This window comes from Scomber japonicus, chromosome 14 (assembly GCF_027409825.1).
Source record: "Scomber japonicus isolate fScoJap1 chromosome 14, fScoJap1.pri, whole genome shotgun sequence".
Classification (NCBI taxonomy): Eukaryota; Metazoa; Chordata; class Actinopteri; order Scombriformes; family Scombridae; genus Scomber; species Scomber japonicus.
The window spans coordinates 22,747,875-22,775,131 of record NC_070591.1 but is presented as its reverse complement, the minus strand read 5'-3'; the positions used below and the strand labels follow the sequence as shown (position 1 = coordinate 22,775,131).

The following is a 27,257-nucleotide window of genomic DNA, read 5'->3' as shown; positions in this document are numbered from 1 at the left end:
GTGCATTTCCACACAGATTGTATTTCAGTGCCATTCACCAAACTCATCTTTTATGTCCTCCCAGACGTTAAGTAAATGCAGTACACTGGCAATCTTGAATTCTGGCTTCTGTTTGCAAAGCTATTTCTCTCTGGCAACTTTCCTAACAAACATATGGCATATAGAAATATACTGTTTATTGTGAAAAATATAGTGACACAAACACTACATCTGTAGCTACACTGATGAGTTGCTGCATTCTCAGCTTTGCCTTTTTCAGTCCCTTGTGTGTGTGTCTTATTTTTAAGGTAGCTTTGATATGCAAAATAATCTGATTTTAATAATATCTTAATCTCTTCTTTAATGGCATCAGCAATTATGCCATAAATGGATTTAATATATCCTGTCTTAGTATAAGACATGAAAAATGGATCATAACCTGCTTAAGAGGCTGTAAGGAAATGATCAGATTAGCTTCAAAACAAAGAATGTAGCCTGCAATTCCTTTAACATCCATCACTGCTGCCGCATCGTGACATATATGCTGACCTGAGAGATTTAAAGTCAAAATTGATAACTAATATTCTCAGAGGTGACAGTGCACTGTATTGTAAGTCCACATATCATCTCAGGAAGGTCAATGGCTTCCATCACCGTCTCCACGAACTGATACCCAGCGCTGCTAGTTTGTGATACAGAAATTGGTGTATAATGGTATTGTGTCAGCGTAGTGTGTAATGTTTTAAGGTGGCAATAACTCCTCAGCTGCTATCATTGGCTTTTACTCATGCTAATCTGAAAAACCATAGAGTCTCAACACCAGAATGTTATGTATTGTAGGATTTTAGCATCTAGGTTGATAAATGCTTGTACTTTTTTTTTATTATTAGATGTTTGGCCAGGTGAATGTTTTTTTTTATGACCAAATTACCATATCCAATGCCACTGCTATACTTTTCTGAATATCATAAAAAAATATTTTGGGTTGCATTTATGATGGTTTTAAATTCATGGGCAGTAAGCTGTGAACAAGCAGCTATCTGAATGCTGTCACTGTAGAGGCCATTATAGCATTCCGTTTGAATTATGAAACCTCTACAGAGCAAAGTGGGTGCTGCATGGGTGCGTGACTGCCCACCGGATAGCAGAGATAGGTCCCTTCAGTAAAATGGTTGAATGGGTGACCAGGCATCTCCCTCGTTATTAGACTTGTCACTGTCACTCACAGAGTCGTGAGTGACAGAAGACCCTATTACCCTCCAAGATTCACCTCCATCCTTCAGCAATAGGGCAACTTTTACAGGCATCACTGAAGTGGGGGGGGGAAGACAAAGGAAACGCTTCAGCAATCTCATTAGCATACCCCCACCAATGAATAATTTCTCCTAACAGTAACAGTCAGTTCTTGCATCAACACAAGTGTGATTTAAAAATATATGAATTCATAACATAGATAATAGTTTTGATTAAGAAGATCTTTTCCACTGTTCTGAGAAAAGTCCGCTTTTGAAATAGCCGGTAAGTATGTTAAAGCTGGTCTTCCCCAGAGAAAAATTATCTACTTAATTAAAAAGACCAGCAGGAAAGGCCTGGAATCATGACGGTATAATTATAAAAGCCCTGTTTCTGTTAATCCTTGGCTCTGAAGCAAAGGAGCCTCACATAGTGGAGCCAGGCCACGGCCACTAGTTAAGCACCCAAGACCACACAGGGTTTTTACAAGTCGAGGCAGTAGGAGGACGGCAGGCCTTTAACTGAGGATGTGGGGAGCTGAGAGTGAGCCCAGAGGTCTACTAGAGGCTTTTTACTGCTACATAGCCTCAGGAGGAAAGCACAGCAAGATCATTTATGAAGGACAAGGAGTCAAGAGGCAAGTCATAGGCATGTTTATAAGTCAAGACTATGAATTGTGTTCCAAGCACTGATGCATTATTTGACCCATAGGGCAACAGAGCAGAGTAGTACTGCAGAATATACTGAAGAATATATAATTTTATAAGACCCAACCCATTAGATTTGATCTGAATCATCAGTTATGTGACAAAGTATATCAGATTTGGGTAATAGTCACGATCAGGCATCATACTCTAGATATTTATTAAACAGTTTATCAGTGAGGGGACATTAGTGCTGAGCTTTGTGTTCGTGTGGAGGTGGGCTCTGTGTTGTGCTGGTTCATCTCAGTGCTGGGGCCTTTGATTTGTGTATCACAGCTGGGCCTGGGGAAGACGTTTCAGTGGGCAGCTGTGGACGCTTAATCTCCCCTGTGCTGACACAGGCTCAATTAATAGATAGCACACTTTGGGATTCTGCAAGAAAGTTGTCAGGGTGCCGTCAGATAAATCACTGGAGAGGATTCCACGCAGACTATCACAAGCTCTGGCCCCAGTGGCCTGCTCCTCTTTGTCTGCTTACTATGGGTTACAGAAAGGTAATGATTTTATAGCAGCCATGCAAACTGGGGACTATTTTGAATTAAAGCCAGTTTAGGGAATGTCCATAATTATATTTTTGGTTTTTATTTTAGGCAAAAGCAATCAGTATAATTATTGAGTAACACTTGAGAACTTAATAGATTTTGAACTTAATAACTTTAATTCTGTCATTTTAGACTTTCATACCTTTGAAGTCAACATGTGAATCTGTGGAGATCACAGAATCCTCTCACTTCTAAAATGCTGTGACTGGATGATTATAAAAGACAAATAATCATTTTGTCCCCGCCAGCAGTTTTTTACTGATTTTATTCAATTTTCACTTCTTTTAATCATCTTGTTTACAGTTCCACCATAATGGAAAATGGATAGTCATCTGGAGAACTCTAGTAATCTCCTTTTGAAAGAAAAGAAAAGCACTTACCAAAGATTGTATTGATTTTGAGGCTTTACCTTAATTCTTTCAGGCTTCTTCCTTCTTTCAGGCAGACATCACATTGATGGTTATGATGAAAGAATGCAAATTTAACTTTCGCTAGTCCTAAAATCCAACTCCAATCCCCATCTCCTTCTGTCTATATAAGAAAAGGCATAAGGCAGGAAACAGACTTGTTCAATGCTTGTAGAGAATTTTACATTTTCTATCATTGGATTGCCAGTGTATGATCTTTAGTAGTTTTTTTGTCTGTTTTTCTACTTTTTTAGGCCTCAGTGTTTGTTTATTTTGATAATATTATTAATTTAATATTTCATTTATTACATTATTTTGTGATGTATGCAGTGTGCCTGTTCAGTATTCTAAAAATGTTCATAGTTGATATTGTTGAGTTCTTTACTCTGGAAGAAACAAGATATCAAATTGAAGCCCCCTTAATTAAGATAGCTCTGGTATTAACTCTTATCACACAGGTTTATCAGCTTGAATTTGCTGTGTGTTGTTACAATAAACACTTGAGCTACAGGTTTCTCATCAATTTATGAATTCAGAAAAGGCAGCCAGCTGACCTATTGTCCAAACACAACAAAGGGACATGTTTGGCAAATTAGTTCATTATATTGAAGAAAAACTTCATCTAAACATGAGCAGAGCAAATATGGATCATAAACCTAAGTGTCCTCCACATATTATTGCTGCCACTGGACCAACCATAAGCTTACTACTATAGAAGGTATATCAAACAGGCACAGTCCAGCATGAACCTTAATGAATATCACCAAAAGCTTAGTGACATCAGAAAATAGTTGCTTGTTCTGGTTAGAAAATATACAATAATCTATGCTGATGACATACAAAAGCTTCATTGAAATGGCTGAGAACCTTTTTTCTGATATTAACCAGGAGGACATTGTTCCCATGTTTTCACAGTCTTTTACCTGTTTGCTTGAACATGAATCCAAACATCTGCCTTTCATTTAACCAGTAAAATAAGGTTATTGGTCAAGAAAAAACAAAATTATGATGACCTTTTAATTCCAAAGCTCTCTATGGTTTTGACATGCCTCATGTGCTGCTTTGCAAATGTTAATGTATTGTACCATGCTGTAGGCTTTTCTGAAAAAGGGCCTTGCACCAGCAAACCAAAAGAACCATGCATAATAGCAACAGCTGTTCATGCATTTTAATCCAAAGCAGTGGCCTTTCATTGAATGGCTTCATCTTTCTTCATTTCCGCAATTACGGACTTGCCAGAGAGTTTGGCCTGAAGATCCACGAGTCTGGAGCAGCAGCCATGCTTTCTTTCTCTCCTCACCAGCTCGCTATTTAGATTACTCAATAATTACATGCATTTGTCTAGTCTGTCTACGCTTGTTGTTTCTTACAGCACTGTATTCATCGAACAAACTGCTTCTGTTCCAACTTTCACCTCTAGCTAGGTTGTTCGTAGAAAAAACATCCTTTACCATCAAGCAGCGGGCTCTCCTGGGTGACTCAAAGATGAACTTTGTACAGGGAAATCATTTATGATGAAATTGGCCAGGATCTGCTCTGGGGGTTTTGTTTCCAAGCTGTGTTTTCTCAACATTAGTGTGTCCCTTATTAGGTAACTTCTCAAAGAGGGCAATTTCTCCAGGAGGCGACATTTAATTATGTCTGGATGAAAATGTGTGTGTGTTCTATTGATTCCAAATAGTCCCTCATCTGAGGTAGAGCCGACCACATGTTGTTAAAGAACATAAAGATGTGCCTGACTGATACAGCTTTCTAGCTTTATTATAATGCCATAAACACACAAAAAACATGAAAGACATGAAATCGATGGAAGCGGTAGGTCTCCATTAATGTTAACTGAAAGCATGATGTGCCTAATCAATAATTCACATCTGGGTCTGACTGTTGATCTAGGGAAACCCTCTCTGGTCAGCAGTAGGATTATACTTTGAAATTACAAAAAACACATTTCATTTAATCTTTTCTGGCAGCTGATTTGCTTCTCACCCACTGAGCTAGTTGGCCAGCTTATTGATAGGAGATGCTTCCTGGTGGTGGTGGGTTACATGTTGACTACCTTTGTACCAGATATGTACAGCTCTGGTAAACCCCCACTATGCGAGCTCTTTGATGTCTGAATCCCTTACTGGGAGGAATTAACTACATGTCATGTTGTTCTTGTTAATAATGTTTCAAGTTCGTTCAGAAATATTTAGCTTCGCCCCAGGAACTCGAAATAACCAACGTAAAATGTGTGTAATTTTACAAACAATTTAACTTATATGAAATTATGAGTTGAAAGATATGAATAAGAAATGGCATTTTTTTTATTTAAATATTGCCAAGTGACTCTGCAAGCAAAAATAAAACACACCGAAACATGATAATTAAAGCTTCATAGACACACTCGTATGTACACCAAAACACACACACACGCACGTACGCTTCACTTCAGATTGGTTTTGCTGGAAGAAAAATATTTCATACAATACTGTCTACTGACTCACCTTCACTCCCCCCACCCCCCCACCCCCCTTTTCCTCGAGCAGTAATAGTAAAGCTGGGGTGCCAAAGGTAATCTAACCTAGGAGACGAGGCGATAATAGCCACATTGACAGAGTGCTTGTTTGTAATAAGAGACTGGATGAGGAGTCAAAGGTGAAAAATGAGTGTGATATTGGAGGAAGGAAAGGAAACTGTAAAAAGGAGTTTTGTGTTTATCTGTGATTATTAGGGCACCTCACACCCAGAAATGAAAGAAGGTTTTCTGACACGAGTAGCATAACATAAGACACAAATGGCAAATTTATTATCTGGCAGGATATCATTGGGTAAACAGGTGTGATCACTGTCTGCTATAAGGAGGCAAAGCTGATCATGTTTCCATATGTAAGACGCTGCTTCAGTTCACTATAACAACAATACAGCTTAGTTTAAGGCAAGCAGTGTGGATCTGTACAGTTGAAATACAAATCATTATGGCTAAAGCATAAAAACTACACAAGTGACCTGGAACCCACACTGCCAAGCTTGTCAGACTTCATTTGGATAATCCTTTGTTGATACTCTATGTCTTATCAGCTAACTACACTTTGTCACTAAAACGTCTGCAGAGTTTAAAGTGAAAATCATAATTGTGTTTGTTGATAGTCAATGTCTTGGCTCATTTTTTAGGGTTGGATTTAGGATTCAAAATGTATTAGTTACACTAGGAAAAAGAAACACTTTACACACTTTTATTCAATAGCTACTGTTAGAAGAGACTACCCAAATAATGTGTTGCAGAGCTGCCTGGAATTACTGTACAGAAGAAGAAGAGGTGCCGGTGCCGGTGTCATGTATACAATGCAGACAGTGTAGTTCAGGTTATCTGGGACAGGGCGACTCCGCTATCTCAGACAGGGAATGCTGCAACAACAAGACAGAGCAGTTAAAACAACATGTTTAAATGTGAGAGCCAGAGCTGTGACAATTGTCACAGGGAGTCAGCACGGCTGGGGTTCGGCACCGAGTTGTCCGCAGCTGTCGGAGTGCAGGTTTCCAACAACAGTGTCACATGAGCTGTTGTAACCTAACCTGGCATTCCTTTACAGCCCTGGGAACAACAGTGTGAGAGGTGTATGTTTTCCTAATATGTCCAACATTAGCCCTACACTGCATAAATTAAACTCTGCTTTTCAGGGTGCTAACATGCTGTAGAATGAAAACAGTCATCTTAAGTACTACTCCAGCATTGCTTTTCACCCTTATGAATGGTAACATAATTCATTTTACTAACTAAATACTATTATAGTGTGTACACCATAATCTCAGTATGATTGACAGAAGGGGTACCATGGTAACACGGTAACATAACCATCTAAGTGTGCTGTTAATTATAAGAAGTGTGAGAAAGGACAGGAATAAACCTACACATTTTACAATAATGACTTTGTCAGCAGGAGGTAGAAAGCTGCTGTCAATGTTATGAGAATCCATGTTTTCCATCCATGTAGAAAGACATAGAAATGGAGAAAAGAGCAAATTATGATATTAAAATCATGGCATTGTTACATCTATTAATAAGACTCTGTTCAGTGAATATAGCAATATAGTTGTTTGTACTTTGCTAGTGTTGAAATGTGATCTCATTAAAATCACCTTTATTGAGAGTAGATTTCAGGTAATTGAATGATTCTGTATTTATCTCTTAATTAATTTTAAAGCACACATATTGTTTTTTAGTAGGGACTTGATTTTCTCCCATTAAGGTACACACATTCACTACATTGAAGTGTGCAGTCCAGTGGTGGTTAAGGGCACCTCTGTAGATCCTTTTTTTTTCTTAGACTGTATATTTAAACCAAACCAGTTGTTTAAATTGCTGCTGCTCTGTTATCAATGTGACCTACAGTATGTCATAATAACTCTAATTGACCATGTTCCTTTATGACACATTAGAGAAAAAAAACTCCAGTCTTTACTGACATATTTGTCAATTTGAGCTGAAACATAGTAATGATAACCACAGGGTTTCTACTGCATTGTAGTGAAGCCTGTGATTGTTGTGTCATTTATTCTGGTTCCTACTTGCGTCACGGTCTCAGGGGAATTGTGAGCCGTGTAAGCCTAACGTATTTCAAGTCACTTTGGAGAGTAACATCTGCGACTATCTGCCTGGTATTCTATTAGTCCAAATCCCCTGTTTACCTGGGTATTATGGGTAGAATGGAGATTATTATCCCTGTCCCTTTCTTGGGAACTTGGTTACAGTAGAGAGTGAGCTCTGGCTCCTGTTGCATCCAAAATTGCTGTGATTAGGACACATAATCTAGTATCACAAGGGAATAACCACAATGGCTTGAACATATTCCACCTGACATTTAGTTCAGCCAGATATCTGATTGGCACTTGATTAGCAACTAATCCATGTCATTATCTCCTTCAGTGAAATTAGTTGAGTAGAAAATGGTGTCGTAAATCACAGAGGTGGAATTGTGGAGGGGCTTTGATCAGTGTACAGCTCTGGATGTGCTGTGAGGAGAGAGGAACTAAGTTGTTGCCATGGATACTACAAAAAAAATAGGTGAAAGGGAATCTATGGCTTAATAGTTTGAGAAATATGTTTGCAGTTCTCAGTATGAGAGAATACTGATAAAAGTTTGTGGTCCTACCTGCTGATCTGCCAACAAGTGTCAGTGTTGTCTCAGTGGAGCAGCAGTTAATGCCCTAATAGGCAAAAAAAGGTTAGGAAAAAAGGTGGAAGTTAAAGCCTCCCTTGATATGAATTACTATCTATTCCCCCCTGTTAGATTATTGACTGATATTCAGGCTTCTCCTTATCCTGCCAGGTAGAATCCAGCTCACCCCCCCCTCCTCGCCCCCCCTTCCCCCCTCTCCCTCCTGCCCACCCCGTGCAGCCTCCTCTGGCTCCAGTCCTGAACCTAACCCTCAGAGGAGCGGAAAATAATTAGGAGAGAAAATTGCAGCTGACACTATTTCTGAAAAGCAGGGTATTGTAATGAGAGCAGAGCAGGTATTCATTGTGTCTGAGGGAGCGATTGAAAGCCCTTGGTTTTCAGGCTGCCTGAGAGAAGCCCATGGAGAGTCAGCAGAGCTTTGCTGAGTCCCTTAATGCATGTGGGAACGGAGCCTTGAGAGGACGAGGCAGAGGTGTCTTCAACAATGGCAGGAGCCAAGGTTACAGCTGAGTAACTAATTCAAACTGCTCCAGACTGACACACACACTCACAGGCACACACACTCGCCTTCTTTGTCTCTCTCAATATGTCTCTCCCTCGGTCTCTTGCTACCTCCATGTTCCCATTATGAGTTCAGAGGGATGCCGTCCAGCCACCGCACAAAGTTATCTTCATTAGCTGCGTGGACTTGCTGAAGTGGCTGCTCAGGGAAGCGTTCTCTGAGCAAGGCACTCAGAGAAGATGAATAAATGTTTTGTCCCACATTGGCTCAGCCTAAAGCAGTGGCAGGCTGCAAGGAGAGATAGATGAGGTATTAACTGTTATATTTTTCAACAGTGGCTAAGGAAGCCCAGTAGTGGGGTGGACAGAAACCGAGGCAGTCGGAATATTAAGCCTGTTAAATCAAACGCCCTCCGTAAAGTAGTCCTAACAGGAGTTGAATTACAGCATTCGGCACCACTGATTGTGCATCACGTAGCCGAGCACATGTTCATCTTTTGGCTTCTACTTGACATATGACTCAGGCTGGAAGCTGGGAGATGAGAGAGAGGGAGGTCACTTTGATCGCTTTTTGCTGCTGTGATGCAGGTGCATCATCAGGATGGGCACACTGTGATTTTTTCTCCCCCCCCCCCCCCTTCTTTTTAGCACTAGAATCTGATTATTGCATCTAAGTAAAATGGAATAGGTATGCAGGCTTAAGGGCTTTCAGAAACTACTCCACCACATGAGACTCTGACTGATAACAAAACTTAAATTACACAACTTAAATTGACTTCATCAAAGACAGACATGTATAACTGCATCATTTCACTTTCACAATGTTTACCTGATTGGATTAATTTGCAGATAATCAAAATTAAATGTAAATCTTTGTAATCAAACAGGCACTAAAAATAGAATTGTTTATGATTGTAGAAGTCGTGATGTTTCATTGTGAACAACAGGAGAGTGAGCTGACATGTCCTCCTTTCTGAAATGAATGTAAATCCCATTCTTAGTTAATGAGAATCTGAGGCTGCCTTTGTAATGTTGCAGGCATTCATAACGTTGGAATCTGTAGGGAATAATGCTGAAATCCCACTTAAATGAGAAAATAAATTGATGGCCAAATTGCATGTGGGTCATATCTGCACTTGTGAAAACTCAGATCTTCCTTCAGTTGAATAAGTAATGGACACGGAAAAAGAAAAATGTGCTCACAATCAAGTTTTGATTGCCTCACAACCCACTCTGCAATTGAATTTAAAATTACAAAGTACATTTTGAAATCTCTGTCATTACGCTTCCCTACCTCTCTCTATCTCTCTCTCTCATGCACAACACACATACACACATATTACCCACAATGCCTCTGCACACACTTCACCCATTCCGTGAAGCGGTCTAAGTAAAGCAGGTAAATTAAATCTGTAGCGGTAGTATCCAAGACTCTGGCAATCAGCCAGATCAGTTCAGCATCTTCTGTATTTACGGGCACTGTGAACAAATTTCAAGGCTTGTATAGGGACCGGCTGACACTCGATGCACAGTGACACACACACACACACACACACACACACATATGCATCAGAAAAGCAGTGTCACATTCACAGCAGCTTATGCAACCATGAACAGGAGGAGCAGCGAAATGGAAGTTGAAACTATTATCTACAATCTCATTATTCAGCTACTGGGATGAAACACAGAGCCCCATATGCTTTTCCTCACTGGTTTCCCAAGGTGCTCATAGGTAAGAGATCAGCCATGCTTGGTGGTGATGAGAGGAACTATCTGGGGAGGATGGACTCCTGTGTGAGAGCTGCAGACTGAAGGAGGGCATTGTTAAATTTTTCTAACCTGACTGGCTTTATATGGCCGGCAAAAAGAAACAAAAAAAAATGAGTTCCAGAAAAGAATTGAGGAGGATTTCCAGCTCCTTCCCTGCCTTATTTCAGATTGTAACAACGCATTTATTTTTTAAAGAAACAGCTCCATTATTTTATATTCTATCTAATAAATAAATACAGACATGAATATTCTCTAAGTATTCAGGGCACAGAGATATTTCTGAAGACCTTGTGAATATCTTTTTTCTGCTTAGCCAACACATGTGCTATATACTTATTCTTATACGTACTATAACTGCCAGCTTTGTTCAAAGATTGGATCTACTTGGCTCATTTAACAAGCAGATGAGTCAGCCAGATCAGCCAATAAAATGACTGAGGATCTCTTTTGAGTAATTTGCATGTGAAGATGGCCAAGTTTTCATCAGTGTTGTCAAAGTCATCTGATGTACAACCTTCAGTATCTCTCTGTTCTTGCTCCAGTTTACTGGTCAAAATGTCAGAGAGCAAGTGATTATAAGGTGTAGAATATCCTCACAGAGGGAAGCTGCTGCTATATAACAGCTTGGGAAATGTTTAAAAAACCCACAGTGGATGTTAGTGCGTCATTAGAGCTCTTCTGTGAACTTTATTTTCATGCCTTGGGAACCTTTTTTATTTTCAATATCACATTTGAAAAGAGAAAACTACATTTTAGATGATATATTCAGGCAGAAAAAAAAAGAATAGTCGTTTCATGCATAAGATAAGATGAGATAAGATGTATTTTAAGAAAGATTGATGCTGTATGTTATGCGATTATAAAGAATATCAAACAAGGCAGCAAGAAAAGGAAATATTAATGAAATGTTTGGTCGTATTAGAACTTCATATGAAGAGTAATAAAACTTTAATAACACTGAAACCTTGGGGGCGCTTAATCAATTCACCTTAATAGGCAAACAGTGAACATAGAGCCTGTCTGTGGGAATAGAGACATTGGAAATTATTGACTTTCCTGTCACTGCTGGGATATAGATGTTATATCAGGTGAACACATCTTGGTAATTCAGTGTTGCAACTAAACACAATGAAAAAAGGCAACGTTTTGTGACTTCATGTGTAAGTTTAACCCTCGTGTCATCCTCCCGGGTCAAATTGACCCCGTCTAATTCTTCCTCCATCCCCCTTTCTTCCCTCCTTCTTTCCTTCCCTCCTTCCGCCATCATTTCCTTCTTTCTTCCTTCTTTCCTCCCTCCTTTCCTCCCTTCCTTCCTTCCTCCCTCCCTCCTTTTCTTCATTTCCTCCTTTCCTTCCTTCTTCCTTCCTCCCTTCCTTCTTTCTTCACTCCCTCCTTTTCTCTTGGAAGGGAGGAAGGTAGGAAAGAAGGACAGAGGATCTTTCCTATGTCCTCTGTCCTTCTTTCCTACCTTCCTCCCTTCCTTCTTTCCTCTGTCCTTCCTTCCTTATTTCCTTTCCTCCCTCCTTTCTTCCCTCCTTCCATCCCTATTTCCTTCCTCCTGTCCTTACTTCTTCCTTCTTTCTTCCCTCCCTCCTTTTCTCTTGGAAGGGAGGAAGGTAGGAAAGAAGGACATAGGAAAGATCCTCTGTCCTTCTTTCCTACCTTCATCCCTTCCTTCTTTCCTCTGTCCTTCCTTCCTTCTTTCCTTTCCTCCCTCCTTCCTTCCCTCCTTCCATTCCTATTTCCTTCCTCCTGTCCTTACTTCTTCCTTCTTTCCTTTCCTCCCTTCCTTCCTTCTTCCTTTCCTCCCTCCTTCATTCTCTCTTTATTTCCTCTGTCCTTCTTTCCTACCTTCCTCCCTCCTTTCCTTCCTTCTTCCTTCCTCCCTTCCTCCCTTCCTCCGTCCTTTCCTTCCTTCTTCCTTCCTCCATCCTCCCTTCCTTCCTTGACTCGAGGACAACAGGAGGGTTAATGAGGAGCATCCTTCTAGACCCTGAGCTTTTACTGCAGACTGTGTGCATTTGGCTTGTCACGTTTAAAGTGTTAAGAGGCAATTATGATGCAAACAAGTGTGTCTGATCATCAACAATCTTGTTTGCACGGTAGATATTATTAAAAAAATGCCAAGCCTGTAGCCAGCACTACATCTGCTCTGTGTTGTGTTAAGTAGCTTTCACTGTCACCAGCGCGATCCCTCCTCATATCCACATCACTGTCAGACTCATGTTACTTTTTCGAAAAGCCATCAGGATTCGTCTCTGTCTACTGCCTGTCCCCCAGTCCATTAAAGATGATTGATAGAGCTACAAAATCTTCCGCCCAGCTGTTGTCGTTGACTCATCCCTGAGAAATTGAAAGGAGCTCAGAAAAAGGACCATCCCTCATCAAAAGACCTTTTGTCTGTGTTGACGATGTGAAGCAAAGTACATTTTTGAAGATAGTGTATAACTAATCTTCAGTCCTTTTCACAGATTTTCCTGGCACTGTACGTGAATAATTATTACATTTCAGATCAAGATAATGATTAGAGTCATATTTAGTCTTTTATCATAGATATAAATTCAGATTATATTTTTATCAGTTTCCTCAGTTCTCCTTTTATTCCCATCAGTTATTTAAGCATACATAAACATTGGTTATCCTGCAGAATATCTGAACTCAAACGTTTTAACTTTGACGGATGAAGACAGTTTGAGAGGCTTGTTCTCTCCATTGGCCGAGTCTTTACAAATAGAAACCAAAGGAAAGACACGTCTGTTTCTCCAACTGCTACTGTTCCTCCTCCTGGCTCTGTTATCCCCTAATGGCTTGTGAGGATTTTTACAGGACAACTTGAGGAGGATTTTATGATGTTTCAGTGTGATTGATAACATGCTCTTGGAGGGATGTCAGGCTTTCAGAGATGGATAATGTGGATTTCTATCTCTCTGCCTTCTTGTATAAGACGTGCCATCAATCAAGTCTATCGCCAGCCTTAACCCGGTAAAATTAAAACCTTAGGGGGGCGGGGGGAGGGGAGGGGGGAGGCCTGGGGTCTCTGTAGAACCAGGGCACACACACACATCAACAGCGAGCGCGACAGAATCAGAACACAGATCCACATCATAACAGGCTCACCACAGAGAACAGGACAGATATAAGATTCCCACCACGGGGCAGAAAATACAGTTAATGATCTGACTGTATATTGTTGTTGACAGTGGAGAGGGATTACAGGAAGAACAGTCTCATTTTCACTGTGTGTGGAGGCGTTATTAGATCCTAGCCCAGCTAATTTCATTCCTAAACTCGTCAGTATTTACCAGCAACAGGCTCAGCGCACCATGGCAGCCCCTGCTCTCCCTACAGAGTGGATATACAGAACAAGGGAGATAATTTAAGAACATAGAGACTCAGTAACCAGAATCAACAACTCATGAACATATTTGTCACGTCGGTTTCTTGTTCTCAGTCCCGTTTCTGTAAACACTTGTTTGTTCTGACATGATAAAGCACACACACTGCTAATTAGCCCAGCTTGTTTTGAGATATGTCGAACACTGGCTCCTTGTATGTTTCTCCTCAGGTAGTCCTAACCTCTCTTTGTGTGTCTGTTTGCATTTCAGTCGACGGCTGCATACACAAAGCGGCAGGGTCCTGTCTGTATGATGAGTGCAACTCACTAAATGGCTGTGAAACCGGCAAAGCCAAGATCACCTGCGGCTATGATCTCCCTGCAAGATGTGAGTATCAGTAATTAATATGCCTTTTTGTTTGTTTGGTAATGTGTGTGCCCCCGGTGCCTTGAGGGGACATTCTCTAATCAAAACTGCTGCCATTGAGGGCTGCATCACCTGACAGTTAGGGAACATTAGGATTAAGTGACACACATTGGAGCAGTGAAACATTGCACAATCCAGTATGAATCTATTGTTTTTTGTTATTGCTCAAACCAAATGTTACTGAACCAACAGGCCAACAGTTCTGGCACAAATGATTTGGCGATTTGTGTGTGAATTTTAAATCTGTGATATTTGGATAAGCTGTGTCTCAAATGGAAGCGTATACATGACCATTCATAAACTGTACCGCGTATAATAACTGGGGGTCATTAGTGTCCAATCCAAAAAGCAGAGTGGGATGCTTTTAATGTCCACAATAAAAAACATTTCAATCATAATTTATTAGTTTTGAAAACTCATTTGTAATAAGTGGGGAGTTATTATTTGGAGGATAATTAATATGATTGGTGCTTGTTGTATGGCTGGATGGGAGTGTCATCTGCACACAAACAAAGACATTAAGGGAGCTATTAGTTGCTTAATTTGATTGATTTTTCATCCCTGATTTATTCTGTTAACGGATCACATAACTCTTGCTGTCACGCAATAAATGATCAGAGGAGGGCCTGCGCTGTTTCCTTTGGTGTTATCTCTACCATGGATGCAGGCCTAATGTTTGGTAATTAAGTATAAGTTTTTTTATTCTGTTACAAATTTCTAGACTAATTTCTTATGGTTGTTGTTAGTAAAGGGGGTGTCACTTTTAAAGTTTGTCACAAGTTTCTTTCCTTGGAAACGTGAAGGGGTGGGGGGGGGGGGGGGGGGGGACATAATAGGGTTATGTAATTCGGTTGAGAACAAACCTTCCCATCGGTCCTCACCTAAAACCTGAAGAATTTCCATGAGGCAGCCAAGAGAAGACATTGAAGCCCATGTGAAATTAAGCTGTGTTAATACTGTATGTCGTAAAGATGTCAAACAAATGGAGCAGATAAACTGTGAGTCAGTCTTCTGGGCAGCCAGTTCAAGTGTCTTCAGCGCCAAAAACAGGGTGCACCGTGACAATTTAATAACCTGCAATGTCACCTGGGAGCAATCACGCTGCCACTGGGTAATGTTATTGTAATTATCTCTGGGCAAAACACTTTCTCTCTGTGCTGATAACTCGTTATAGATTGTGTAGTTCTTTACCGGGAACAGTCGGATCTTTTTTTTTTTTTTTTTCTCGAACGTGATGTTATTTCATTTTAGAGCCTATCTTTACTCCCAGCCGGTATCATCTTCTTATCTTCCAACTCTGATCACTGTCATCATCAGTGTAGTCTCTCTCTTGTCTGCTCTTGGGATATTGACAGCCGCTTGACTTTTCTTTGTGAGTGCTCAGCTCTGACAAGAGATCTCACTCGTTCCTAAAGTCTAGCCACATTTTGGATTTAGTTCTTTTTTCCATTAATTTCTATCTCTGACTCATTTGTTCCACCTACACACACACATTATTAAGCCGCCTTGACTGCAAACAACAATCTATTCGGTTTATGAAATCTCAAATAATAGCCTATCCACCCCCATCCCACTGAAAGAAGTAAACAAACAGGACAACATAGATTTTTCACTTTTTTTAATTTGCCTAAATTCTGGGATGTAACATGTAGGCGTGGCAGGAAAAGGGTAAAGGCTTACAGTGAAATGTCAGTGTGTATATTAGATTAATTGAAAGTTAATTTTATGTTAATGTCTTTCTGCTGTGGCTAAAACTAAATGCACACAATGATTAAAATTGACATAAAATTAATATTAATAATTAAAATCAAATTATTAACTCCAGCAAAACAACCTCATGTCATTATTTAGAGTGGATGGATCATCATGATAATTGACGGAGGTGCCTATTGAAACTTCCTAAAAGTAGTGCTATATTTATAATAAGCAATTAAAAAGCTACAAGGCAGCATTTCTACATAAACAAAACCCAACATGTCGGTGAGAGAGAAGATGATGGCAGTTTAAATGAGATCTACACTGAGAGTTGTTTGTTTTCACATCTCATTGTCTTGTCTGTCAAAAGAGTTAGACAACTGAAATATTATTATCGTCATAGTGGGTGTAAGGAAAATAATGTGATGTTGTTAATGCAGTCACAGATTGATTTTTCAAGGGCTGCCAGTCAAATACAAGAAGTTTTAAATAAAGTGTTTATATACGGTGAGACAAACAACACAGCCAGACAAACCTATTTTGTACAATAAATGTTGGCACTACTTTTTCAATATAAGCAAGAACAAACCTGTTAATATTTATTCTGATGTTCACATTATTTGTTAAACTCTTCAATCTTCATACATATATTTATACATTGCTGTCAACAGAATATATTGATTTAATTCCATGTATCTACAAAATTTAATGTCTGTATACAAGACTCAAATTTTCATGGCATGCAGAATATCTTCTGCTGACGCAGATCTACAGATGGTGACTCATCTAGTCTTCCAAGAGTGAGAGGAACACAGACAGATGGACCATTTACCGTTTACATCTTGGCAAAGCCCAATGTTTCCAACGTGGGCATTCTCTTCCCAGTTTTGCCTGAACATTAGGCTGCTTCTCACAATTTTCTATAAACACATAAATCTCTCAGAGGATTGCAGTCTTCTTTGGGGACCCCCTCTCTGGAATCCATTCCACTGGATATAATTGGAAATAAGTAAGTCTAAACCCTGAATAATGTAGTGCAAACTGTATGTAATCACATCGCTTTTAATTAAGTTTTTAGGGATTTAGGCTTGGCTTCATACCGTACCTCCAGCAGTCATTTTACGACTTTGCCAACAATACATGGGAATGCCATCCATCATACCATAAACTCAGCCATTCCCCTTGATCTTACAGCATTTTTGGAGTCTTAAATGTTATTTGAAAATACTTTATCACCCACAGCGTCTTGTATTTTATTCAACAAAGGATTATGCTGGTCAATTTAGTTATTTCTCAAAGATATGCATGAAATTGCAATTCAAAGATGATACTCAAAATAGTTGGTAAAGCAATAAAATACTTCCTTGTGTCCTGGAAAACTACTTATTGCCCACAGGGAGAAGAGCAGTTGATCTGAAATCAGAGTTGTCCTTGTTTGGAGATGTGATGTGCTGAGGCAATGGAAAATGACCAAGCTAACCCGCTCCATCTCAGCCTTTTTTTTTTTTTTCTTTTTTGTTCTTTCTCAAGACAAGAAAATTGCTCCCCCATTACATCTCACTAAGCAGTTTAGGTTGTGAATCCCAGTGGCAAATGAGCCTTTCCTTTAAGAAGGCCAAGCACATGTGGGACTGATTACTATGGGGCTGGCCGAGGATTATTAATCAATGACAGTAATTACCCACCTACCATAGCGGAAAGACTCCAAAAAAAAACCTGTCTGTTACATCAATCTGACAAGGAAATTGTCTATTTGCCCTCGTGTTAGACAAGTTACTCATCTGTTCATAGATTAATGATCAAATGAAAATGTGATGTCAAGTGTAACAAGCCAAGTCACATATTTATTATTACACTATCGGATGATATGTTGCAACATTGTCTGTGATTGTTTGATTAAATACATTCCAGTTTAAATATACATTATGTCTACAAAGTTATAAAATGACAAGTTTAGGTGGTTAGTGAGTAGAACTAGCATCATATAGCAGAGAAGGCTACATAGATAAGAATACTGTAGATATAAATAGGCCATTTTTTTTATTTGAAAGGTTGAAATGCAATAGAAAGTTTGTGGATTGTATGCAGTTTGGTAATTCAGAAGATCTACTGTTGTTGCAGCCTGACTTAGCCACGGGTATTAAAGTAGATTTCCCAACCGAGAGTAAACAGTTTTTCCTCCAACTGTCTGAGACTTTCTGAAGCACACACGCTTGTTTTTTTTTTGTTTTTTTTTACCACCTGTAGTTGCTTTGTGCCATTTCAACGTCTGAAATCCTTATAATGGTGTTCATTATACAGTGTGTGTATACGGTGCTTTTTGTTCTTTGTAGATACAGACATCATTAAGTCACCCGTAGACATCTGATATAAGTCACTTTTTTTTGTGTACGTTGGTAGTGTTGCGTCTGTTAAGAAGATTTCCAGTGGTTCAAAAAAAAAGCTGTCTGTGTAAATCTCTCATGACTGGATGCAATGAATCAGTTGTCTGAGTGGCTCGCTGCTAGAACTGTCTAATGCGGTGTATTCTCTGGCTCAGGTCCTTCGTCTGAGAGAAAACAACCATGATATTTTTTATTTGTGGCAATATTTCAGGTTTGTGCTTTTGTTGATCGTGGGATATCACTGCATCCAAAAGCTCTCTGAAATGACAAGAAAAGTGGAATCCAAAAAAAACCCTTTGGAGGAAATGTTCACACAATCATCCTGCATTTCAACATGGATTTAGTAGATAATATACTTGAAACTTTAAATGATACTAAATACTAAAGCTCTGATATTTCACAAAGCAGCATTAAATATCTCATTATTTATGACAAATGACTGCATCTTAAGCAGAAGCTAATTTGAAATTAATATATCAAAACCAAGCAGTGCCTTAATCATATGTTTCTCTTCTCTTGTGGCTGAACTACAATGACCTGCATTTGAATGCTTGTTCATCTTGTTTACTGTACATAGTAAAACACTGGCTTTGCATTGTGTTACAAGGTGTTATTATAATTTAAATGTATGACACATCTGAGGATGATCTGCAGTGACTGAACTCTATAATAAAGTTGTCTGAATTGTATGGTTATTATTCTGGTCCACAGGGCCACTCTAATAAGGTTTAACAAAGACCTTGTGGGTTAATCTGCACTTGCACATTTCAGCCCTAGCTGTCACAGCAGACCTAGAAGGTATTTAGAGTTCAAACAAGAGGTCTGCCTGAGAAAAGTTAATGTCCCAAAGGAACTTTTAGATAGACGTCGGGTGTTTTGTTTCTCCAGTTTCATCTGCAATCTTTTTACCCAGTTTTGTTTTCTTCCCTGGGGCTACTTTAGATTGACAGTTCAAAACGTTTGTACTGTTTATTGTTTTGCTTCTCTCCCCCATGCATTATTTTAGCTCTATGTATATGCTTTAAATAATTAATCATATTTGGATACAAGAAATAAGGACCGACATTTTATTCTATCATGCTGCTATCATAACAGTGGCCTTATATTTTATATATGAGTTTCAACCATATACTTACATGTTTACATGCAGGGAACAATTTCTACAACATGTCCTGTATGAATACTCTACTCATTCAATGTGTATCTCTTAAAATGGGTCTAATCTCAGTGAACAGAGAACATAGTTTGCTTTGCTATTTTCCTAACTGCTCCCTCCAGAGCAATAGTGCTCATTGGGATTCAAATGGAACTCCTTTTCGCTCTGAATTATCAGTTGTAAGGTTATAGATTTCAGCCTTTGGAGTATTGCTTTCCACCCAACCCACTCTGATAGTGTGGAGATCCAACCTTATCCAAGCAGCATCGAGACGCCGGCAGACCTTTGATTACTTTAATCTAAAACTGGATGCTAACTGTTTTGAGCACACTCAGCCAGCTCTGTCTCTCTACTGACTGGCTACTCCTCCGCACTTCTCCACTGTGCACTCAAGCTTCTCTAGAACAACATACAGCTCTGCGATTTATTTACTTTTTACTCGCTGCTGCCTGCCACACAAGCCTGTTGGCCTCCTGTACCTAGTGAATCCATATGCTCTCTGTAGCTACTGTGTTATTACAATCAGGGCGTGTTCTCTTTAACAACATTAGACGTCTCTGTCTAGCCATGTGTACAAGACATTGTGAATTGTAGTTTGCAGTAATGTGGTTCCAATGGCAGATTTTTTAACTCAGATTGTGTCACTGAATAGACAGGGGAGTTGTTTTTGCTATCCAGTTGTAAAACCTCTCCTGTCTAATTAAAATATATATATTTATCTTTGTTGGAGAGATTACTATGTAAATATTAAGCGTATATATTAGACTATAATGTATAATAAAGTGACACTACAGTACTATTAATTTCTTATATATCAGAGGCATGAAATGGTGAGGTTGTGGAACTGCCTTATTTAGTTATCAGAGGAAAAGACTGACCAAAAAGATATTTAATTGGGATCGAGCGCACATTTATCCTTGGTGGAGATTTCTCATTCTTTCTTTCTTTGAATATTATTTTCAGGAATAGAGAAAGATTTATAAAGAAAAATGGAAGGAGGACATTTGTTAGAAGTCAAAGCTTAGAAATGACATCAAATCAAAGACAATTACTACACAGAACCATATATGAAATACCATTTACAGAGAGGGAAAGGACCTCAGCTAGGAACTGGTACTTTCATGTTGGCAGCAGCTGAGGAAGGCAGAGAAAGATTATCCTGAAGAGCAATGCTTATGTGTTTTTTGTGATGTTGGTGTTGTCCAGGATGAATTTAATTTTATATTTCATTGGCCTTTGTACAGTGACTTGAGGAATTGCTTGCTTGAAACGATCCAATTGAAGAATCCTAATTTGTTTTGCTTGTCAGAAGTTGATACATTGAGTTGGCTTTTGAATGTGAAGATTTTAGTTTTGGCAAGATTTATAGGAGATGCTTGGCAGCTAAGACAGAGAGCACTGTATCCATCCTAACAAGACATTTCAGCCATGTAAATGAATGCTCTGAAATGTGCACCTCTTGAATTTGTGGAAGTGTACATTATGATTTGTCATGTGGATGTGGCCACCCTGATAATTGTTTAGTATGGGTCGGCATCAGAGAGGTACAGGACACAGTCTATCATTCAAAACCTGTATTGTATATATAATTACTGTACTGTAGTGAATATATCATTGTTTTGTTGAGATAAGCCATGTGTTTTATGACTACAGCATTGGCCCTACTAAGATAAAATGAAAGCTATCTGTGTATTCAATCAAGATCATGTTATAATTCACTCAACGTGAATGATGTATTGAAGAATGAGTATCATGAGGCTTCATGTTAATAGATTTTCAGGTTAATTTTTTTTTTTCATTATAATTTTATGAAGCACCTGGTTATATAATATGCCTCAGGATATGACTCTTTAGTGATCTTGACATATCTATTTAGCATAAAGACATGAACAAGTACAGGAAAAGTCATATTTTCATATTTCTTTTATGAATTGTTGCCACAAAGGAAGATGATATTGGCTGTATGACAAAGTGGAATAGCTCAATGAGCAGTAACTAATTTTATACACGCAAAACAAAAGAGCCAGAGCTCCCGAGCTGTTGTTGCAGCAAACTTTGTTTCAGCATTGCATTTCTGAAACAGTATTTTTGGTTGCGCGCTCCTGTGGAACTCATAGACAAAACACCTTTGGGAGCCCGCACTCCAGTTCAGTTCACCTCCTTCTTCATCTCCTGCTCTTTCGGGTACAAAATGGGAGTCTCAGGTGTTTACTGTAACTGCACCTGTGCTAATAATACTAATCATCAGCTTGTGATAAATTTTCCTCCCCGATAGCGTGCCGAATCTTTTTCCGTGCCCTATTTAATCTGGAAGACCAGGCCGTCTGTTCTGTCTCTCTCCACTCAGCAAACACAGATAAATCACAGCAAAGTACCCACTATTAGTAAGTGACATATAGCTCATTCTGATTAAATTACCCCCCTAGAACATTATCATTCTGCCGAGCTTGTTTATCAAAGCAGTCTCCGCCCCATCACATACAGCCGGGCTGAAGCTTTCAAAGGGCCATCGGACGGCCCCGTAATTCATTTATTTGTGTACAAGTGTTTAAATGGACAGGTTTAGTCTTGTTACGGAGCTGCCGTTTGACCAGGATGTTTCTGTGGGTTGTTCCCCCTCAAGTTTAGAAGTCATTGTGTTTTAAGTGTTTCCATGTGTGCAGCAGGCCAGCAGCATTCACAATAAAGAATACAACAACCACTGGCTTGAACATAATCTCAAAATGAAGTGATTATGATAAAGGAGTCATATCAGTGTCGGGTGAAATAGCCCTGACTTTATTATGAAGCAAGAAAAATCCCTGTTTGTTTTTTGTTTTTTTAACTTTATCCAGTGAGTCATTAAATGGTCTCGTAATCCCAGGGACTCATTGGATTTTCTGAACCTGCAAATGAGCTGTTATCCCTTCAAGTAAAAAAAAATAATAATAAAGGAAAATAACAAATTTTATGAGATTATCACGCAACAGCAGTGCATTGTTAACATTGTTAGCCTTTCTTTCCACAAATGAAAATGACTCACATGGCAGACGGCTGAACAGACTGTACTTTATCTCTACGTAATGGATCAAATAGACGCAGAGTGACTTTTTACAAGGTGTTTTTTTTTGTTGTTGTTTTTTTTTTTCTCATTTTGGATTCAAGGCTTGAGTGAAAGAAATCCTTTGTAATAGTTTGATAAATTAGTGGGGCTTAACTCAGCCATGGTGGCCATCATAACCCCTACCAGGCTACCACACACACACACACAGTGCTAAATCAACATCTTCTCTACTGCTCACTGTTAGCACTCACATCATAAATGTCACTTCATCACTTCATCCACACTCCATTACCAGACAGGATCTACCTTCAGCCTTTCTCACTCAGTTTTGATTGTTTTTGTCTGGTATCTTAGTCTGTCTCATTATGATACTAATCAGCAGCAATAGGTTTAAATAGAAAAATGTGTACTTTTCTCTTGTAATAGTTGCACAAGTACTATTTTTTAAAGGTAATATTTAAAGATCTATTATTAAAATTGCAAATTAAATCAGACAAAGCATTAAATCAAGGGAAGGTGAGTCAATTTCCAAAATAAACTTAGAAAAGTGATAAACCTTTTGATGCATAAAAGATAATGGTCAGACCTTGCTGTGAGCATGAAATATTAGGCTGTTTGTGATTATACTCTCCAGCATTTCAAGATGAATTAATGATTGAATAAATTGAGTGTGAAAGGGAAGATCGGATATCAAGGAGAGGCCAGATGTTTTTTAGCATTATTTATGAGAGGAAAACTGCTTCTGCTTCTCCAGACTAATCAACTCACTTTCTGGCTTCTTCAGTGGCTGTAATGTGGGCACTCTCAAAGAACAGAATAAACCTAATTTCGCTGCTCGTCTGTAAGGGCCCTCTCTCTGTATGTTCCTCTCTTTTCAGATATTTGTGTTTCCTTTGTTGGCTGGACTGTCAGTCTTCCAGGCCTTGTGAGGACTGGAGTAATTTGGTAATTTTGCCTAAACGGTGATACTGTAATTATGTGGCATCAGCTGCCTAGCTGTCAGCGAGACGGCCAATGGTCATTCATCACCAGGAAACTAGAAGTGGGAGGGGGGGTGGGCATTGTGACTGATCGGGTAAACACTAGCAGAAAGAAAGTATGGTGGTCTCACCCCAAAAATGGCTGAAAATAGGAGGTGAGAGGCCTTAGGAGTAATGGGATGCAGGAGCAGCTACGGCCTGTGTGGCAGGCTGGTTGTTTGGCTGAGATAGGGATGCAACAAGGCATGCCTGAGCTCCAGAATGACAGTGATGCATCAGGAGGGGGCTTCTGGGTGGCAGATGAAGTGGGACCACTGGAAGGTCAGGTTTGAAGTGGAATGTGGCAGCAGCTCTAATGTAGTCCTGCCTTCCCATCACACACAGCTCCCATCTGTCCATGAGTAAGCCGGGCCTAATGAAGGCTGTCGGTATAAAGGGCTCAGTAGTGGCACATTTACACATGCACATACACACACACACATACACCCACCCACACACAGATCCATCAGTGTTTTGGTTGCCAAAGTCTTTTACATTTTAACATTTCGATAAAATGTTGAATAATACTTTTTGCATGACGCAGCAACAGGACGCAATTAGTCTGATTTAAGTAGTGTCTCATAAGCCCTTGTGGGTGTATTGAAAAGAATTAACTTAATACCACACATCACACAACTGATGATGCAGTCAGAGCCCAAAAAAACTGTCCTACTGTATTGAGTTTGTTAGTCATCCAGGCACAAGATATAGTAGAAACATCAGATGCATCATTGAGAAACAGACTAGAAGCAATAACAGTTGGTCCCTACTTGGCTCACTGCATTCAGAGTCTCACAGATTTAGTTTTGTAATGGTTCTTTCCTCCTGCTGCCTATGCTTGCATCATTAGTTGTAGGGTTTTGGGGTTGACCGGGGTACAGAATAAAAACCTTCCTATGAAGTTCAGAGTATTGACAGGTGCAGTGCTTGGGGCATGTCGATCAATGACAGCACATTCAAACTGCTGTTGGTGTGAAGATGTTAAATAAACTGAAATCAGGTTATACTCAATACAAATGTTTCATGTCCAAAACTCAGACAGCCTCATATTTTTTTATTAGTTATTTGCCCTCATGCAGGAATGTAGAATATTTGCCATCAAAAGCACCAAATCTAAATTCACTGAATCGTTTAACTTGTTCTTTTTGTAGTACTGTACATGTCACCAAATGAATCACTGTTGTGAATATTATTCTGTATTGTTTTTATGCCTACTAAGACAAAAATGCTCTGTGAACTTTGACCTTAAAGCAGTATTTCAATATTATTTGACATTTTTGTCACTATTTATAGCCTCACGGGAGTTTCTGAACAATTTGATCTTAAATGGATCAATAGTGAAATCTCTCACAAATGTCTGCTGAGTAAGGACACATATATTGGTTTGGGGAGTGCGCACTGTGCTTAAAAACAAGGATTTTTCTTACTCTAGGTTAGGAGAGGAGGTTTTTATGTTTGTTTTGTTCTGTGGGTCATTTCCACTGACCCCCCCACAGCCCTCCCCCAAATACTGAGCTGTCTTTATTGAAATATCATTGTATGCTCTATTTTAAAGATTGACTGCCTTGCTACCATAACAGCGTGGTGTTAAGCGGGGCTTCAGGCTTCCTGATACTGTGACTAGTACCCCTTTTCCACCGAGCTGGTGCTGGTTTGGAGCCAGAGCCTGACTAAGCGCCGGTTCTTTGCTTTTCCACCACCAAAGCTCCAGCCCCGAGCCTCAGGACGGGAGCCAGAGCAAGCACCAACTCTTTGCTGTTCTAAAGCAAGAACGATTATGTCAGCGGACTGGGGGCGGGGCTAACATTTATTAGCCGGCTAGCGGGGTTAACATTTATTAGCCGGCTAGCGGGTTTCACGTTTATTAGCCGGCTAGCGGGGTTAACGTTTATTAGCCGGCTAGCGGGGCTAACGTTTATTAGCAGACTAGCGGGGCTAACGTTTATTAGCCGGCTAGCGGGGTTAACGTTTATTAGCCGGCTAGCGGGGCTAACGTTTATTAGCAGACTAGCGGGGCTAACATTTATTAGCAGACTAGTGGGGTTAATGTTCATTAGCTGACTAGCGTGGCATTTACGGAGGGTTAAAGATTTGTTGATTAAAACTACTATTTTTATCATTTTTTTTGCCAGAGCTTCTTTTCCTTCCTCTTTCTCTTCTTCTTCTTCTTCTTCTTCTTCTTCGTTTCCGGCAGGCTAGATGCCTTGCGCCATGTTGCTGCCACCCATTCCTCAGGGACAATACTACACAGTTTATTGGTAACACTAGCATGTCGACTCTGTTGACAGTGTTGTTGTCTCGGGAAGAAAAGCAAAGTTTTAATCTGATGGCTTTGTTTACCTCTCATCCAAGACTAAGGATAAAAACTAATTAAGAACAGGGAGTAACAGACTCCTGTAGTGCCATTTTCACAGCTAATTATGCATGAATACAGCCTGCCTAAATAGTTGCTCCCTAGTCTTTGATGTTCTTTTCACTAAATTGCTATGGTTACTTCCGCTCATTAGGCTTTTAAGATTGTAAACGTTGACAGGTTTTGTCTTTTTTTTTCCCCCCTTTTACTTCACATCCCAGAATCCCTCTACTGAAGAGACGAGCGGATGGAGACTTTGGAAGACAGTCAAGTAGAGTTTTTCAATATAGTCAAGCAACCAGTGTGTATATCCCTGGTTGCCATTCTTGGTTTTAATGGTGTAGATTTAGACCTGCGCTGTGGTCCTTAAAAACCATTAACCTTCCCATAAAAGTGCGTATGTCTCTCTATAAACCCTAATGGGGAACAGGACCTATACACAGGAGCCTAAGTGTGCTTTCAGGTGCAGTGCTTTTAAGAAATATGGAAATGAGGCTATAAAACGACAAGTAAAAATTCCTTTTATTTGGTGTATATGATGTTGGGGGGTTTCCCAGATTTGCGTCTACCTTGGTTTAAGTGCTGACTCAATCGATATGTTCCCAGGAAATTAAAGATTTTATACTTGTGTGTAGATTTAATGGCCCAAGGCTGGTTTGTATTTCTAACCTTTAATTCATTCCTGTTTTCTTTTTTTTTATTTCCCTGTTATTCTCACACTACCTTGAAATAAAACATATGTGCAGCTGTACTGTGTGTCTTGAATCAGTTTGGTTTTCAGAGTGACTTCCCTCTATGATGATTTAGCCCTGCACCTTAATAACAAAACACAGCGTGGGGAAACTATTAGACACAATGAGGAAGTATAACTGTATTGTGTAAATGTGTAATATCATATGTTCTCATTATTGGTATTGAAAATACATTAAATATCAGTATCCAGCTATTTTAAGTGATCATCAGAATGACTACATGTTGGCTTTTTAATCAAACTTAACAACAGTTGAGGGAAAATGATGAAAATAGTCCATTTTTGAAATAGCTTCTCTGCTTTTAGCAATTAAACATGTAATAGTTTATTTATGTAATCACATATATCAAAGATTTATTTAGCAATGGCTTCAAATTGCCTATTGACTGCAGTAAAGCAGGGCGTGTTTACTTAATAAGTGTATATGACACATGTTGGCCCGGGGGGCTGGTGTGCCGTCATGCTGCCTCTGTTTCCCAGGTTGTTTTAAAAGCATTGCAAGGTGAGAAATGGTTCTGTGGCAAGCAGTTTTATGGTGATCACCTTGAGTCGTTGCTCCGGCCAGGAGACCAGTGAATGTAATGGATCTGCTGGGAGCCCTTAGTATGGATTTATGAAAGTGCAAGGCTGGAGGGAAGGATCAGTCACCTGCCACTGTTTTCCACAGACCAAGAGACACCAATGAATAACATCAGAGACCCAATCCAAGGCAAAGAGCTTTTGACAAACAATGCACACGGACTATTTTTGGCAGTTGTTACTGATCCACAAAGTTTACTTTTCCAGCACTTCCAGGAACG

At 39.5% G+C, this 27,257-nt stretch overlaps 1 protein-coding gene across 2 annotated transcripts in view; it reads left to right on the top strand.

Annotated features, from left to right (window-relative positions):
• macrod2 (mono-ADP ribosylhydrolase 2) overlaps positions 1-27,257 on the top strand; it is a 416,544-nt gene that overhangs the window by 158,483 nt on the left and 230,804 nt on the right. For both annotated transcript variants that reach the window (XM_053333715.1, XM_053333714.1), the window contains exon 5: positions 13,901-14,017. In XM_053333715.1, the coding sequence (XP_053189690.1) occupies positions 13,901-14,017 (117 nt within the window). The remainder of the gene's footprint in view (positions 1-13,900; positions 14,018-27,257) is intronic.